Source organism: Pipra filicauda, unplaced genomic scaffold (genome assembly GCF_003945595.2).
Source record: "Pipra filicauda isolate LSUMZ 115617 unplaced genomic scaffold, ASM394559v2 scaffold77_size3566232_pilon, whole genome shotgun sequence".
In the NCBI taxonomy this organism is placed as follows: Eukaryota; Metazoa; Chordata; class Aves; order Passeriformes; family Pipridae; genus Pipra; species Pipra filicauda.
Genome location: NW_024104953.1, coordinates 2,610,374 through 2,627,380, shown reverse-complemented (window position 1 = coordinate 2,627,380; position 17,007 = coordinate 2,610,374). Strand labels below are relative to the sequence as shown.

The window sequence follows — 17,007 nt, the reverse complement described above, 5'->3', positions numbered from 1 at the left end:
TCCTGACCTTGCTGCTGGGGAAGGTCATGGAGCAGATCAGCTTGAGTGCCATCACATGGCTTGTACAGGACAACCAGAGGATCAGGCCCAGTCAGCATAGGCTTGGGAAAGGAAGGTCCTGCTTGACTAATCTTTTATGACATGGTGGATGAGGGAAAGGTGGTGGATATTGGAACAAGGTGCCCAGGGAAGTCGCTGAGTCCCCATCCCTGGAGGTATTTTAAATCCATGTAGATGTGGCACCTGGGGACAAGGTTTAGTGGTGGGCAGTGCTGGGTTAATGGTTGGACTCAATGATCTTAAAGGTCTTTTCCAACCTAAATGATTCTCTGATTCTATGAACAGTAAATATTTCTGCTTCCGGCCCACAACCAGCTTTGTGCAGTGATGGGATGTGGAAAAGAACAGTGTCACACATCACTTTTAGCCAAAAACCAGACTTGCAATCTGATATGTCTTTCTAGACACCACTTGTGCTGTCCCTGCAGTTCAGTACTGTAGGAAGCACAGCTTAATGCTGAACCAGAAGAAAAGCAGCCTATCCCAAACCTAGTTTTCTACAGTTCAAGGATCTGCAGCATCTTTAAAGCCTATTCTCTCTCAAATATTTGTTAAAAGCTTATTGTAAGTCACATTTTCTTTGTGTTTAACTAGGAAAAAAAAAAGGAAAAAAAAGCCTTCTTTCCATCTTGTGTCATTTGTTAATTCAGCAAGTCACTGAAGGTGAAGGCATTGAATAATTATCTCTGTTACAGAATCTTTCAAAGTTTGCTTTTTTAAACGTAGGATTCTGTTTTCAAAATGCTTTACAGCATTGTTTTTTGAGATTTAGGTACTGCCCTGCTGTAAGGGAGTCTGAAACTAATAATTTTAAAATACAGTAAAGGATGCTGTGTCCAATCAGGGATTTGCTGAACGAATTTTCTTTTGTCTTTTCAGATACTATTTTTATTTCATTTAAGAAGGTGTTTCTAAATGTGAACTTCAGTTGCTCACTTGTTTGAGGCTGCCTGTGATAGTTTTCCTCTCTCTTTCTAGATGGTGATGTAGTTAATGAAATGGAAGACGACAAACCGAGGAAAAGCCAAAAAGATGATGAAGAGCAAATTGCCAAGTACAGAGAACTTTTGCAAAGTATCCAAGAAAAAGAGAAAAAACAGGAAGAGAAGGATATAGGAATGGAGATTAAATGGGTTCCAGGTAAGTTTTATTTTTTTTCCTGCCTTGGAGGATATGCAGTATTGGCCTGCTAACAGGGATATAGTGTAAGGTGCTGAATTTATAGTAGGAGAAACAAACCTTTTTTTCCCATAAATTGAAATCCAGATTGTTTAGAAAGAGGCAAATAAAAGAAATAATATGACTGAACTCAGTTCCTCAGCTCTAAGTTTCTTTTTGTAGCTTTCTTTTAATCCAGGTTTTTTTCTTTTGTATTTGCTTTTTCATTCATCACTTTATAGACTTTTTAAAATAGAATTCACATGTTTGCCATGAAATCATGAAACATACCTATGCTTTTAAAAAGGAAAACCAGTATGATTTGTTAACATGCCATAAAATTAGAGGAGAATGGTTTGAAAGTCTTGCTTGCATTATGATAAAGATTTGGGGGAACGTAGAAGGGAGAAGTCTGGCCTTCCAGTGAGACTGCTCTGGGAGAAGGAAGGTTACCAGGAAGAGAAGTTGAGGGATAGTGACATACAGATTGTCATCTGGAAACTAAAACAAAGGTAACTTCACCATGTGGCATCCCAGCAGAACTCACTCTGAGATCCAAAAGTCAGTTCTTTTTTCCTTTATGTTGATAAAACATTCAAATTGATTCTCCTGTGTTGTTTTTGGCTGGGTGCTTTCCATGAGGTGTATGAGCCAGGGTAACAGTTCCCTACATCCACAAAGGGATCTCTGGGGCATTTCCTCCTTGATGCTGGCTCAGAACTCATTCTGAATGCCTGAACCAGCCCTGGCACTGGGTATGTCTCTTTGCAAACTTAATTTTGTTTGCTAAAAAGGCAGAACTACTCTGGAAAAGGAGAAAAAAATCTGGATCTTTTCCGCTGAGTCAGATGTGCAAATGGAAGCATTTGGTGAATGTTCAGAGGGTTAAACAATGCAGCCCAAAGACTAGGGAAGTATGACATTCCCTTTTTGGGAGCAGCAAGGTGCTGCATCGGCTCAGCAGGTGCAGGCTATGGCAGGACACAGCCTCATCTGTTACTATAAATACAGAGACCAGAGATGGATCAGAATTCAGGCCCTTCACCACTGTGGGTTAATTCCAGATAGGAATTATGTCACTCACCCTAATATTATCCTGAGTTCACTTAGATAACTTCTGTTGAATATAAATGCTCACTTCTTAAATATTCTGGTCTGTAGTGGTTCACTGAGATGGATTGAACTGAACAGAACAGTTTTATTCCTATTTCTTTATAAGAAGGTCTGTATCTGAAAGGGTACACTGGCATTAAAAATAATTGTATGCTTTCAATTAATATAATTGAAATATATGATTCCAGTAATTTCTGGCATGAATTATTCCAAAACCTTTTAGAAGAAGCTGTATCATGGGCGACAGGACAAGTGTTTGCTGACACAGAGTTGTACTCCATCTGTCCACAGCGTGTCAGTACTTGCATTTGTGGTGTTGTTTGCTCAGTAGTTAATTCATCCTGTCACTGGACATTCAAGACCAAAGAGTTCCCATACATAGAATCTGTTATAGGATTTTTACAAGTATTTGTTACTTGGCGGAAACCACAGTCAAACTAATTACTGCTAGGAATGTGTTCTGCAATTATATATCTTTTTATTTATACATAGTTTAAAGCTACCATCTTTTGTGTTGGTTTGGGGTTGTTTTTTGTTTGTTTTACTTGCTGTCTTCTGAAGAATCTTGCAACTTGTATGAAAGAGGTTCTGTAAATTAAAAAAAGTCTAAGCAACTTAATGTGGTGACATAGTCAGGAATCTGGAGCAAACCATTCATTTTAGAAGAACAAAAATTGGTTTAGTCTTTAGTCTCTCTTTAGTGTCTCCTGCCCAGTGAAAGCAAGAAGTTTTGTTAGAGGCTTTCCCTCTTAACTCTGTGCCTTGCATGTTACAATTAAATTAATTCACATTCAGTAGAAATGGGGTGTTGACTGTAGTGGAGATGGAATCCAGTTCTCTAATCCATGGGCTCCATGTTTCTTTGCAATGGAACTTGACTTCAGAAAATTGGATTTGTCCCATACTACATCTAGTCCAACTCCTTCCTTACTGCACCTTCTTGGGGGGCTCCTGGGACTTCTGCTATGTCATCTCTTTTGAGAGATGGTAAAAAAAACCCAAACAAACCAAACCACCCCCCCATCCTAATAAATTTGACTGACTTTGTCCAAATTCAGCTGGATGTCCGTGTCCTGGGTCAGGTTTGTTCATATGATACTGGGTTTAATGTGCATGGGTGCACAATGAAGTTTACATTGCTGGTTTGTAGTATTTCACATTAATTTAGCAACTCTGATTTTGCAGTATGTCATTGTTTCCTCATTTCTTGCCCTGAAAAAAATTAGTTGATGATCCAAGAGCAGAGGTTCTGGAAGTCATAGAAGAGCTCACTTGCCTTTGCTAGAGACTGTTCACCTCCTCGAGGTCAGCAATGCCCCTTCTGGGTATTAGCCCCTGCAATGTGGTTTTGTCCAAAACACAAGTCCTGAAAGTGAAGACCAGTGTTTTAACTTGGCTTTTGAGTCAAAAGTTCAGCTGTTACTGACTTCAGGCAGCATTTGGAGAGCAGGTCCTGCACACCTCAAAGGGATACTTTTATATATATATTTATGGTGGAGCACAGTCAGCACACACTGAACAGTAGTTTATAGCTCTGGCAATATCTACATAGTCAGAGCTGTGTTTCCTTATGGGAGGTACATTAGTTGCTATGTTATTTTTTTCTTGAACAAATGTGCTTCTTTAAATTCCAAAACAATTTAATTATGTTCAATTGGAGCGTCCTGAGCATTCAAAAATAGCTTTTGTTGTAATCTCTTAAGGCTCCTTAATTTTTTTCAGAACTAGTTTACGTCTGTTGAAATATTTTTATTATCAAGCTCTGCTTTAATGTGCTTGACTTACTGCAAAATCTTTTTCCTGCCCAAATGTTTAATACACAGAAGAATTACAACAGTTAAATCTAGGAAGTTTTTCAATTGAAAGGCAGAGATCTGAATTAATTTAAAAAATTGAGTTTTGGCACAGATATTTACACATGGTTATAGAAAGCATACTTCGTGAATGATTCAGTTATTCTTGAATCATAATAGTTTTAAATAAACCACAGTGCCAGCAAAAATAAATTAGATGTAGTTCCAACTCTCTTTGGTCTGTTTCTTCTAGGCACAAAATCAGTGTTATATTTAAGCATCCATCTGTTTTCTTAATCATATCTGATTTAAGCAACAATTACTATGAATCCTTATCCAGCTCCCAGAGCTCCCTTTAGAAAGTGAAGAGGGAGAAGACCACAACTGCATTTCTTGAAGATATTCAGCCAAGTTTTGTTTTGTTTTGTTTTGTTTTTATTTGACTTAAAAATTCTTCCTTTGGGAAGAAGGAGATGTCAATATTTAGCTGGGCTTAAAGGAAAATTTCAGATTTGTTTTTGTCAGAAACAGAATAGAAAGCATTCATGTCTCTGTAAAGTGCACAGTAAAGCCCAACTGTGTGTTGTTAGAGATTATGTAGAGCACAGAAAAGCTCCTATGGAATGTATATCTCCACCTGGATCACTGTTTGGACTTAACATTTTGTCTTTGGGGGTGACAAATTCTAACATTAACAGAGCATTTACCTGCCATTCCTTTTACCCACCAGCAACAAGATGGTTCTTTATTCTGGTGAGACATTACATGCAAGATGAACTCGCTCATTTAGAATTTCCTGAGAACAGAGATTTATCTTTTTAGCCTCTAATAAGTGTGACACATGCAGGCTGTTAAACTTGCACAAGTTTTCCAAACTAAGTGTTTAGAGAAGTAAAAGTTCTGGCTTGCCCACCCTCCTTCACTTTCCCATCAGGGTGACAAGAGTGTACTTAGTTTTTTTAAGTATTTGTCACACTTTTAATCCTTTAGCTCAAGAGTGATTTAGTTGCATGCTAATAAAGATGACCTTTTCCTCTCTTTCCTTTCTTTGTGAAGATTAAATGAAACCAGTGTGATTCATTTATTCTAAAAAAAAAAATTAAATATATTGATAAGGGTATAAATTAGCCCTTTCTATGGCCAGCTAATAACTCTACCTAAAGTAGACAATTCCTTTCCCCTTCTGCAATCAAAATCCTTTTGACCACTTAAATACACTCTTATTCCCGGGAAGTGGTCTGGACAGTAGTTTCTAAGCCATTCTAATCTGTGGAGAAACTCGAATGCCTTTCATGAGACTGCCAAATACCACAAGAAAGGGCTGGATTTTCCTCCAAGTCCTTCAGTGCCAGATGGATCAAATGATTCCATTTTCCAGGCAAATAAATCAGAAATATTGTAACCTCCTTTGAGATGTCTCTCAGGGGTCTCTCTTTCTCTGGAGATGCGACATATACTTTTTAATTCTGCATTTACTACCTTCAGAGAGGATCTGCAAGGTTGGTACCTGACCAGTAATTTTTTCCATAAATGTACTCCAAAGTAGTATCCAAAGTCGTAGTAGTTCAGTTTCTGGGAAGCTGATGACTCTGCTTTCATTGACTTTGGAGATAACAATGTTTGTTCTTGTTGTATGAGAGGGTTTCTTAATGGCACGTTTTTAGTGAACCTATGCAATATCCTTCCTTTATTGTGGCTCTGATTCGTTTGCTGGTTTAGCACCAGATTTTTGTGGCTGTAACACTTTTCCACTTACTGTTAATTCTGTCATCTCTCCAGGATAATAGAAGGATCCTTTATCTTGTTTTTGCTCCACTCTTTCCTTCCTATGATTCTGTGGTTTAATATGATTTTAGATCTTGTCCACACTTCGTATTTCAGATGCGTTGTAACCAGCTCTCCAGGCTGGGAATTGTTTTTGGAGTGTGGACAAGCACCGGGACAGGGATTGGTGTTTGCAGTTTTCCAGAAAAACGTTCTGCCTGCCCTTCTGTGGAAGGGCAGGACTGTCCATGAAAGTGCCCATTTTTTCCATTATGATCCCTGTTTTCAGCTCTTCCATATGGAGGAGAGCTGGAAGGAATGAGGAGGAGCAGTGACTGGCAAATTGAGAAACCTGAGAAAGAATGGGATCTAGTCTAGGACATCTGGAGAGGTCCCAGTATGATTCCTGAGCAGTAAAACTGGAATGAGGGGCGGGAGAGTAGGATGTGGTCAGGTGAGGGCTGGACTGGGGTGGCAAGAAGGGGTTGCTGAAGGGAGAAAATCAGAACAAGTAGAATTGGGGAAGAGATGGCAAATAGCAGACTTGGAGGACAAAGCAGAAACACGATTCCTCCAAACTCCCAAGATATTTCAGTCATTTCCCAGGAGAGGATGTTACCTGTGGGATATCTGACTGCTTTGTTACAGAAGCTGAAAAAAAAAGAAGTATGTAGTGAAGGAAGCAAGGAATTGCAGGTAGGAGAAAAATCCTTTATTGCTCAGTTATTACCTCCTGCCAGGGAAGTGGATTCTGGTCCTGCCACTGAATTCTGCTCCAGTGCAGAAGTCAGTTCATCTCTTTCCATCAAGGAATTTTGCTCTTGCAAGTGCCCATCCTGTGAGGAAGGGGCTGAAAGTGCATAAGCTGCATCTGAAATCAGTGTTTGTCCTCATAACATCCAAGTGCTGTGTGATGTAATGACTTTTGAAAAAGCATTCCTGAAGTGTATCGAGTTTTTCAGAAATCTGTCTGGTGATAGAATGGTACTTTTCTCCTTCTGTCTTTCAGTTCACACAGCTGCTAAATACACAAACTACTTTTACTCACTTGGTGTGCTAATCAAGTAAGAGGATGGTTTATTTCTCTTGCTGCTTTTTCCTTTTCTTTTTGTTTTACAAATTTGGTGTTTTTTTGATCTTGAGTTATTACAGTTTGAACTGGCAACTAGTGATAACAGAAAACACTCTTTCAACTATTTATTTTTTTGGTTTTTTGAGAGGCTGATGTGTTTCAAGTGATCTGTGCCCTTAACCTCATCTTCTTGTTAATAAATACTTTAAAAAACAAAAGCAAGCTGTTTAACTGAAGCATTGAATCTAAATCTAGATTTGCTGTCATACCAGGAACCTACTGTTTTTTTTATTTTAGATAATTTTCTGTTGTTAAAGCAGACTAGTACTAAGTAGCCTTAAATGACTAGATAACTTTAAAATACTTTGTCTAGTTTAACTAAAAAACTGTAATGTCATGACATTAGTACACAATGCAAGAAATTTGGGGGATTTATTCACAGTTTTTCTGAGCCTTCTAGCTGTGTATTTATTTTTATTTTAAATTTATTCAAATAATATCTTACTGTTCTCATTTATAATGATGAACAAAAAATACACTGGTCAGCAGAGATCCTGCAGCATTATCACAATATTGTCACAGAGGCAAAGTTTCAGAAACTAATTCAGAATCTTAACTAATTAGAGTGTGGTACATTAAACACAATGGCTCTGTGTATGCCTGTTGTTATTTTTCTTGTGTTACTCAAAAAGTGGCATCTGTGGACTGCACAGTCTAATGTGGGGAGAGGAGACCTTTCCTGGGAGCAGCAAGAATGTTGGGAATCAGGTATCACATAAGGAAGCTCTTCTTCTGACTCTTGTACAGTTTTTACTGAAGGAATGTTTTATTTGGAAAAACACATCCTGTAAAGTGATCTTCTTTATAAAGATGTTGTTTTAAGCAATATTTACGTTGTTTTTATGGACTTGTTAAAGAAAAACTAGATTATTCTTTTACGAAGGAGAAAACGGTTGATTAAAAAAAATTCAGATTCATCTCATTTCTGTAGTTTACTATGGAGTGTTTTTTTTTTTTCTAGGCCTCAAAGAAACTGCTGAAGAAATGGTCAAAAACAGGTTGGAAGGAAAGGATAACCTGACTCCATGGCAAAAATATCTAGAGAAGAAGAAAGAAAAAAGAATGCTTAAAAAAAAGAGAAAGGTAATGTTTACATTGGCCACTTTTTGTTTGTTTTCTTAAATTGCTGATATTGTTTGTTTTGGATAAACTAAGTAGAAGATTGTATAGCTGCTATTTTAAGGTTAAAATATGCGGTAGTTACTCGTGTGGAAAGACTGGGATACCTCATCAAACTTAGAGAGCAAATGATATTCAGGATACTACTGACCATACATATGTTACACAAAACTTCATTTATCTACTTGTGCTGCTTTAAAGAGAAATTATTCATAATAACAGTTGGCTTTAATTTGCATTTGGAATGCATTAGGAGGGGTCTTTTTGCTACTGTGTGCAAAGCTGTGATGAGAATGATAATTGTAGTTTTGGAAATGTTGGGGCTAAAATAATACAGGATTGTTTGCCAAAGCTGGCAAAGAATTAATAGCCACAAAGAACTATTCCATTTTCAATTTGCAAGAGCAAATTTGGTAAACAGCTTTGTGTGTAAATAACAAAACAGTCCTGTACTAATGTGAAAATTGCTGTTGCTTCATCTTCTCACATATGGAAAGTAATGGTGAAGCAGCTGACTCCTGTGGCAGTGATGTGCAGGAATAGGCAGATAACTGAAATATTTGTGCCTGTGCTTGAAAAAAGGCGTGTGGCATACAGAATTTAGCTTCCCTAACTTCTTAAATTACTCTGAATATAACTCATTGCAGAATAATGTTACTGAGAGTAATCTCTACACCTTGACTTCCAATTACTTTTCACTGGCATTTGATGAGTAACTTCTTCAACCTCATGGGTGTTCTGAATAAAGTAGCTCTGTTAGGTAGCAGAGCAACTTTTTCTGGCGTAATACTCTTGTTCAGTCAGATAAATTAAGTCAAGGGGCACATAAAATCTGATATTTTAAATCCAAGCTCAGTCTTTTTGAAATTCGGACCACAAAATGAAGCTCCTTGTTCAAGTATTTGCCCAAGTAGAAAATCTGTGGAACACAAAGGGAGGATATAACAGTGCTGTGATCCTGTAATTTGCTGGAGTGGTTGGCTGGTACATCACAGTTTGGGGGTACACTTAATAAAAAGCTTTAAACGTGTGAAACAGGTTTTAAATTGTTGATCTGTCTTTATAGCAGTTTTTAGTGTATTCCAGTTTTATGATGTTCCATGTACAGTATTTCAGTTTTCATCTTCACAGTTAGTAACAGAGGGAACATCTAATTCCAGTGAAACTTAAATGGTTGTTCATATGTTGATTGAAATAATATTTGTGCTTTGTTACAGGCCACTGCTGAGAGAGAAGAGAGTGAAGATGAACTTCCACCTGATGTTGATCTCAACGACCCGTATTTTGCTGAAGAATTAGAGAAAACAGGTGGGTCAAGACAGGTGACTTGGGGAATAAATCTGCCCTTTCTTTAAATGCTGAGCTTTCAGAACAAAGCCAGCCTGGAGTAAATGCACAGACAGAATATTCAGAATTAAATGAAGTAGGTGTCATTTGCCTGAAATTGCTGTTCTTGTAAAATGATGCCTGTTTTGATATGTGGAATGGTAGGGAATGTCCTGTCAGCTTTCAGCAGATACCATTAGTTAGCCAGTTTCTGGGGCTGGATGTTAAAAACAAGCTGCTCCCCTAAATATTCCAGAGGAGAGAACTCCATTGCTTTTAAAGTCTGTATCCTTTTACAGAGGAAGAGCCAGATATATATGAGTCCCTTCGAAATGTGGGTCAGTTACAAAAACATCAAACTTTTTTGCATTATAAACAAAGTTGTCTTTCAGAAGAAATCATTTTTCTTCCAGGCTGATACACATTTTCTCTTGTGTACTCTTGGCTGCATAGAAACACAAACAGTGAAATGCAGTATTTTAGGAAATAACTTGCTCACATTAGATTTCGAGGACACCTTTTTTACAAGCTCTTCAGTCAGATGTCTAAATTAACTTTTGCTGTGATAACAGCAAATTTATTTCATGTGATTTTACTGGTTAAAATCAGTATTGGTGAGTTCCTGGCATTCCGTGGTTTTGGGAACCAAAACCTAAAGGTGGTTCATACTAAAGTCCATTAAAAGAAGAAAAAAAGACAGAAGAAAACAAACAAAAAGAAGATAGCAATAGATTTACAAATATTACCAGTGTATTGGTTTGATGGGTGGGGTTCAGCAGAGCAGTGCAAATCCAAATTCCATTTAAAAAGTGTAAATCACTTTTAATTTGATACCAGCCAGCACAGGCTTCTGACCTGATTGTTTGATATTTGTGTTAGGGGAAAGTAAATAATTAAAAAGCAAAACCTGAATGACTCTGTGCTTATGTGTAGGTTTTAATAGTCTGAAGTACAGAACAGTAGGGCAAGTCCTGCCCATGTCTTAGAAAAAACAATCTATGGTGTCATGTAATGCTGTTTTCTGCCATGGTGAGTTGTTTACAGGTTCTGAAATAACTCATTCTAAAGATACCATTCCTACCACCAAATTTTTTAGTTTTTCTTCAGTAGCAAGGTTACCTAGGTACTCTCATGCTAATATTTGACGTTTCAACATATTATACAAAATCTCTGATAAAATGTTTCCTTCTGTTTTATGTGAGAAGTTCTTTGTGCCCTGGAGGGGCTCAGTAGTGAATGGTTGTATCTGCACATCCTTAAACCTTCTTGTCCATAATCTGGGGAATAGACTTTAATGTTTGTGGAGTCTGTGAGGATAATAAAATAGACATAAAGGTTAAGAAAAGTGAAGCTTTTGTCTGCAAGATTACTGATAATCTGCTGAGATACAGGAGAAAACCAGAACATGGTTAGCCCTGGAGAGGTTTTAAAGGGAGGGGACAGTGGTCGGCTGCAAGCCAGGAGATGTTTTAATGGTAATTACACTGTACAACTTTGGCTTTCACCAAGTTTACCCAGAACAACTTCTGTCTCACAGCTGGGGTTGCTTTTAAGCACAGCTAACTTATGCAGTGGGGGAAAATGGGTTACAATCATCTTTGAACTTCAGTGGAACTCCACCAACTTTGTATGTAGGGTACAGGCAGCAATAACTCGAATGGTCATCATTTTTCATAAGCCATACACAATTCCCTTCAACTGACTGTCAGATTATCTTGGATTATGCTGAAAAAGCATGTGACAGGGGATGTTTGCAGCCTCCTGGGGAGCAGTGCAGGAGCTAAGGATGCAGCAGTGCTGTTAGGGTTTTGCAGGGCTGCATTTGCTCCCGTGCTGGATTCACTAATTGGCTGTAGCATGCAAAGGGCACAACACCTTTGAGTGCTACGAAAGGAGAACTGGAAATTATGGGAAGTCTACTCAAGCATAAATTCCTCAGGTATGTCTTTGTTCCTGGTAACTGTTTGTAATGCAGGCAGTGATTGTTACACTATGGGGGTGCTTCATCTTGGGAGAGGCCAGGTAGAGTGAATTCTTCATTCCTGCTGTGCCCAAAGGATGGCTGTGCAGGGTGCAGGTGTGTGCACATCAGCCCTCCTGAAATTCATGATACTGCTTGCTTTGCACAGTTTTTTCATGTGTTTTTTTAATAGTACCATGGGCTAAAATGTCAGATGCTGCATATATATGAGCCTTGATGTTGCATTCCAGAAGCTTGATTCTAGTTTTATGTTGTCAAGAAAAAAAAAAATCATTTGTCACTTCCATTTTACATTGATGCCCATAGTGTTTCAAAAAGCATTGGAAAACTTGGATTTGGCTTGGCCAGTTTCAGTCTCGCTGCATTGGTTTCTGTGGGGTCTCATAAAAGGTTCATGGGAGACAGAATGACTCTTGTAGCTTAAACTGTTGGAAAATTAATAGCTGAATAGTGCAATTGCTTATTAACACGAGAGCAATGTCCTGATTTTGGAGATCACTGAATAGTTTCAGAACACTTCAGACTATTAAATGTAATTTCTGTTGATCCTTCTTTGAGGAAAAGGTCTTTAAACATTATTGTAACTCCTCTAGGTTCCAAACCATTTGATGCCTTCTCATGATCTCATTTATGATATATGTAGGAACTGATGGCTTTTTAAAGCTGGAAGGGAGCTGTAGGACTGCAGGGACATTAGAGGTTAACAACAAAATCTCAGTATAGCTGTAGAACCTGTACTTGGAAGATAAAGTAGATGAAAAGACTCATTTACTGTGTGTCTTTGTGAGGCTTTTGAGACTGACTCTCAAGCTTCTGAGTAAGGCAGATAAGAGGTCTTGTGAGAGGGGTTTTAGATTTGGGGTCAGCCTCTGTACTGAAGTCTCAGAACTATGATTAGCTTTTGCTGTCAGCACTGGAAGGTTGTTGATGTGCAAAGTGAACGTTGCAAACGAAATCCTTGAGCTGAGAAAGAGCCAAGTTGCAGATTGAGGGGGGGATTCCAGCAAGGACTGGAAGCTTTTCCTACTGGCTGGTAGCAGCTCCCAGCTGGTTCTGCATAACACTGGGGTGTCTGCTGCTGTAGGGGGAACAAACCTGATGAAAAGATGGCAGTGGGAATGAGGTGCTAGGAAAAATCTGAGGGTTTGCAATCAGTTTGCCATAAGTGGGCAAAAAGTGTGTGTGTGGGGGTGTCTTCCAGAATGTATGTGGGAAGAGGGACTGCTGAAGGAGTGTATTGAAAAGACAGAAAATGATCCATTTGGGAATTCTGAAACCAAACTTTTCAATATGGTGCAAATTTTTGAGTGCTAAGAGTGATTTTTAGGTCCAAAGATGGTTTTATTGGCTGCACAGCGTCATAATAAGAAATAAGGGTTCTATTAATTTATTTATTTTCTTGGAGGAGAGCTCAGTTTGATACCAGCTCCTGGTTCAGCCCCACCTGCAGCCACAGAAAACGTTGAAGGCATAAAGATAACCTGTGTTCACTTCTGTGATTCCACATGTAGTGAAAGATGAGGGAAGGTGACTTGAGGGGCCTTTCCTTGAGGGATGTGTGGAAAGACAGAGGTTTACTGATTTAACTTCTCATATAATTGTCTCTGATTTGTATTTCTGTGCCCTGTTTCCTTTTCCCTAGTTTAGCCGCATCTGGGAAGATAAAAAAGATTCCACAGTTGTTGAAGTCTTACAGAAGACATTTATTTCTCCCTTCTACACATTAACTTAAATTGTGTAGTTAAATTGTGTAGTTTAAGTAACAATATTATTTCTAAATCTGATTTTCTTGCATGTTTTTTGGAACTACTATATCAAGAACAGTTTTTAAGCTGATGACATTGCGCATCAGGATAGTTTATTTTTTGGTGGTGGCAGTTTGCTTCTTCTGGAGATCCATTTCCAGCTTGGAATCCACGTAGAAATAGTCAAGAGAATAGTCAAGGCAGAAAAAAATCTTCCTCAAAAAATGTGTTCTGTTCCAGAGTATCCTCAGTGATATAACTTGACGTGTTTCTGGCATGTCTGTATTTCTAGTCTGAGTACAAACCTGGCTTAGCAAAATGAAGCCAAGTATCTTCCTTAAGAGTACCCCCAGTGGGCTGCAGTGAATTGCCTGGGAATGTAATTCCAAGCTCAGAGGTCAGAGTATGTGGTTCAGGTCAGGAAACCAAACCTTCTGCTTCTCCTGCTCCTTCTTGATCAAGATCTCCAGGCATTCCAAAGAGAATAATTTGATGCTGTAGGATTTATAAATGGGTCTGTTTTCATTAGTTTATGTTTGACTCATGTCTTATGCTGTTGCTGTTCATTATGTCTGTCTAATCATGTCTGTCTAATCAGTATCTAAATGCTGAGAGAGTAGGAGAGCTTCATCAGAACAATATTCAGGCTGAACAGAGTCAATTATATCTTAATTCCCACGATAAAACACCCTGGGAGTGGTGTGATGTCATATGTTTGCCTGCACTGTTGTGATACCTCTCTCTACTGCTCTATGAAAAATACAGTAAATCCATCTTTCATAACTGTTCTTTTTTTTTTGTTGACTTGTTTATGCCATTTGAATATTGCTGCTCCTTCCATTGAACAAATATTCGGTGTATTTTTATTGCTTTAACTCTGCTTGTTTTTTATTAACTTTTCAGCATTTTTCCACACCTTGCAGTGTTGACTGCAAGAAAATGGGATGTACTTAAGGGTTCTAACCATAGGTAAATTATACCCTCATTCAAAAGCTTATATAAATGTGAGTATGTCCTCTATTTGCACTTAGATCTAAAGAAGAAGCCACAATCAGTAGAAAGTACCTCAGAAGATGAAGATGAAGTTGAAAAACAGAAGGTAGAGTGGTTTAAAATGTTAAGAATGACAGATGTTGCATTGCCTGAATTCTGCAAATATTTGGTGTGTGTTTGTGAGTGCACAGGATGGCAATGGCATAAAAGTGTATAATTTTAATAAAACTGCATAATGTTTACAAAACTGTATAATTTTAATAGTGAGAGCTTTTAAAACAGAAACTACCCAAAGAAAAGTTTGTTGGGCAGTGCTGAACCATTACGTTTTAACATCAGCATTGTATGAAACATTTGTGTGTTCAAACCTGTAGATTTTTAACCTTGAAGATTGAGTTGTTTGCTGTTCATTCTTTCTCAGAACAAGTTAACTAAATAAATGTATTAAATCCAGATATGTTAATTTTTATTTTGGTATAGAAATCTCAATATGAAACTGTATCCATTAGCAACTTATAAATTATGGTGTACAATTTTCAAATTAGAGTATTAGTTTTATTATATATTAATCACACTAATTATAATAATATAAATGTATAATAAAAACATTGTGTTATTCATATTATATTATTATATATGAAATTATTTTTGCATCCAATAAAAAGGAAATATTTTAGGTTAATTTATATCTAATAAAAAGGAAATACACCTCAAAATGTTAAAAGAATGTTGTTATGGATGAAATAATACTGCCCTGACAACCCTATTTCAGCTCTTAGATATAAATGTACACTCATGCAGGCTTTATTAACAAGATGCTGTATTTTTCATAGAAAACCTAATTTCATTGTGTACATGGACCTTCTTGTTTTGTGACAGGCTGAAATGGCCCTGCTGATGATGGATGATGAGGATGACACCAGAAAACACTTTAATTATAAAAAGATTGTAGAACAACAGAATCTGAGCAAGAAGAAAAAGAAACTTCTTATGAAAAGGAAAGAATTACTAGAAGATGACTTCCAGGTAATGGAGTACTCTTGATTTTGTGGCTGGAACAGTTCCAGGGATGACAAACAGTCCCGTGAGCTGTGACTCCTTAAACAGCTCGTATTTCATTGGGTTTAAAAGCTTTGCTACCACGGGAAAAGGTTACCTAAAATAAATGCTCCCTTTCTGCCCTCAGGTAAATGTTGCTGACACAAGATTCCAAGCCATGTTTACTTCTCCCCTGTTTAATTTGGATCCTTCGGATCCAAACTTCAAGAAGACAAAGGCAGTAGAAAAGATCCTGGAAGAGAAAGCTCGCCGAAGAGAAGAAAAGGAGCAGGATCTTAAGGAGGCAAACAAGGGCCAGGAGAACAAGGTGGCAAAGAAAGGAGAAGTTGCTAAGAAAGCCATAGATCCTGCCTTGTCAATGCTCATAAAGTCTGTCAAAAATAAAACTGAAGAGTTTCAGGCAAGGAAAAAGCAGAAATTCAAATAACTGAACTTTGGTTTTACTTGGACTTTACTTTAGTCTCAGCTCTTCTAACTGGTGACACCTACTGAAGTTACTGCAGCCTGCTCTGACTCCTGTCCACCTAAAATTTCCCCAACAGTCACTTAATTATGGTGGTGAGTTTTAAAGTAATTAGAGTAATAATCACACTGTTCCTCTGCCACAACAATTACTGTTTTGTACTACTATTGGAAAGCTACACCTTGAAAACACATAGGTTTTGGGGCAGTTAGTTTTGTATCATGTCATCTCTTAAAAATAACAGAAGTGCTGAAGATGGCTACAAAAAGTAGCCCTAATTATGGCTGTATTTATAAATAATAAAAACACTTCTGCAGAGGCTTATTGCTGAGACTGAGTGATCTTAAAGTTTTTAATTCCACAGAGATCTGTAAAGAATACCTGTCTTGAGAAAGAAGGAAGTAATATGACTACAAATTGAAGAAATTTTGTATACAAGTTTTTTGTATATTTTTAAAAGATTATATACATGCTTTTTTAATTTCTTCCTTAAAGACTTCCTGGGTAATAGAACTAATTAATGGAAATACTGCCATTTAGAAGTGTTTCATTAATATACATTGGAAATAAATGGTTTAAATTGGCCCAAAGGAATTTTGGGCATTAGCTGTGTTTTCTTCTTCTGCGCCTCCATCAAATTATGCCAAAATTAAACTTTTTGCTATTAATATTACATTCCCATGATTATGGTTGCATATAGAGAAAGACTTTCAACATTGCACGTGTAAAAAAAATCCAAGGCAGATCTAGATGATACAATTTTTAGAAACCATATTGTTTGTTGGTGATGAAGGTGTCAGTGGAGCAGGGAAAATACAATAGGTAGAAAATGATTGCTGTTCCCTGGAATGTGGCTGTTGATTTGTCTTAAGGTTTGGGTTGAGTTGGGATGTGGGGTTTTTTTTAAGGGCTTGCTGTATCAGCTCTAATGGAAATAAAACATTGCATCAAAAAATGACTGGAAACTTTAGAAAGGAGCTGAAAGGTAATTTGCAGTTTGAAAGAAGTATTGTTAATTTCCAAAATGTTCTGCAAATTTAAACAGAGGTTAAAATTATAGGTAGTGAAAACTAGTGTTTATAGCAAGTAAATTTATCTCACTACATAAAGGATATTACAGAGTTAGATTTAGCCCATGAGGGGCTGTATAGTGCCCAAAATGGCTGAAGGAATTAAGGAACACAATATGGAAATACAGGTGGAGATGGGATTTTACAAGAATGCTTTGCAGCAATGTACCTGAGGAATATTTGCAGACCTCAACTGTTTTAAATGCAACTGCTCTTCGTAAACATTTGAAC

At 37.5% G+C, this 17,007-nt stretch overlaps 1 protein-coding gene across 1 annotated transcript in view; it reads left to right on the top strand.

Annotated features, from left to right (window-relative positions):
• Positions 1 to 16,312, top strand: part of ESF1 (ESF1 nucleolar pre-rRNA processing protein homolog) — a 30,543-nt gene extending 14,231 nt beyond the window's left edge. Inside the window, exons 9-14 of the mRNA XM_027748002.2 lie at positions 1,039 to 1,200; positions 7,982 to 8,103; positions 9,357 to 9,447; positions 14,223 to 14,290; positions 15,064 to 15,210; positions 15,371 to 16,312. Coding sequence (XP_027603803.1) covers positions 1,039 to 1,200; positions 7,982 to 8,103; positions 9,357 to 9,447; positions 14,223 to 14,290; positions 15,064 to 15,210; positions 15,371 to 15,670 — 890 coding nt within the window. The 3' untranslated portion in view covers positions 15,671 to 16,312. The remainder of the gene's footprint in view (positions 1 to 1,038; positions 1,201 to 7,981; positions 8,104 to 9,356; positions 9,448 to 14,222; positions 14,291 to 15,063; positions 15,211 to 15,370) is intronic.
• The last annotated feature ends 695 nt before the right edge of the window (positions 16,313 to 17,007 follow it).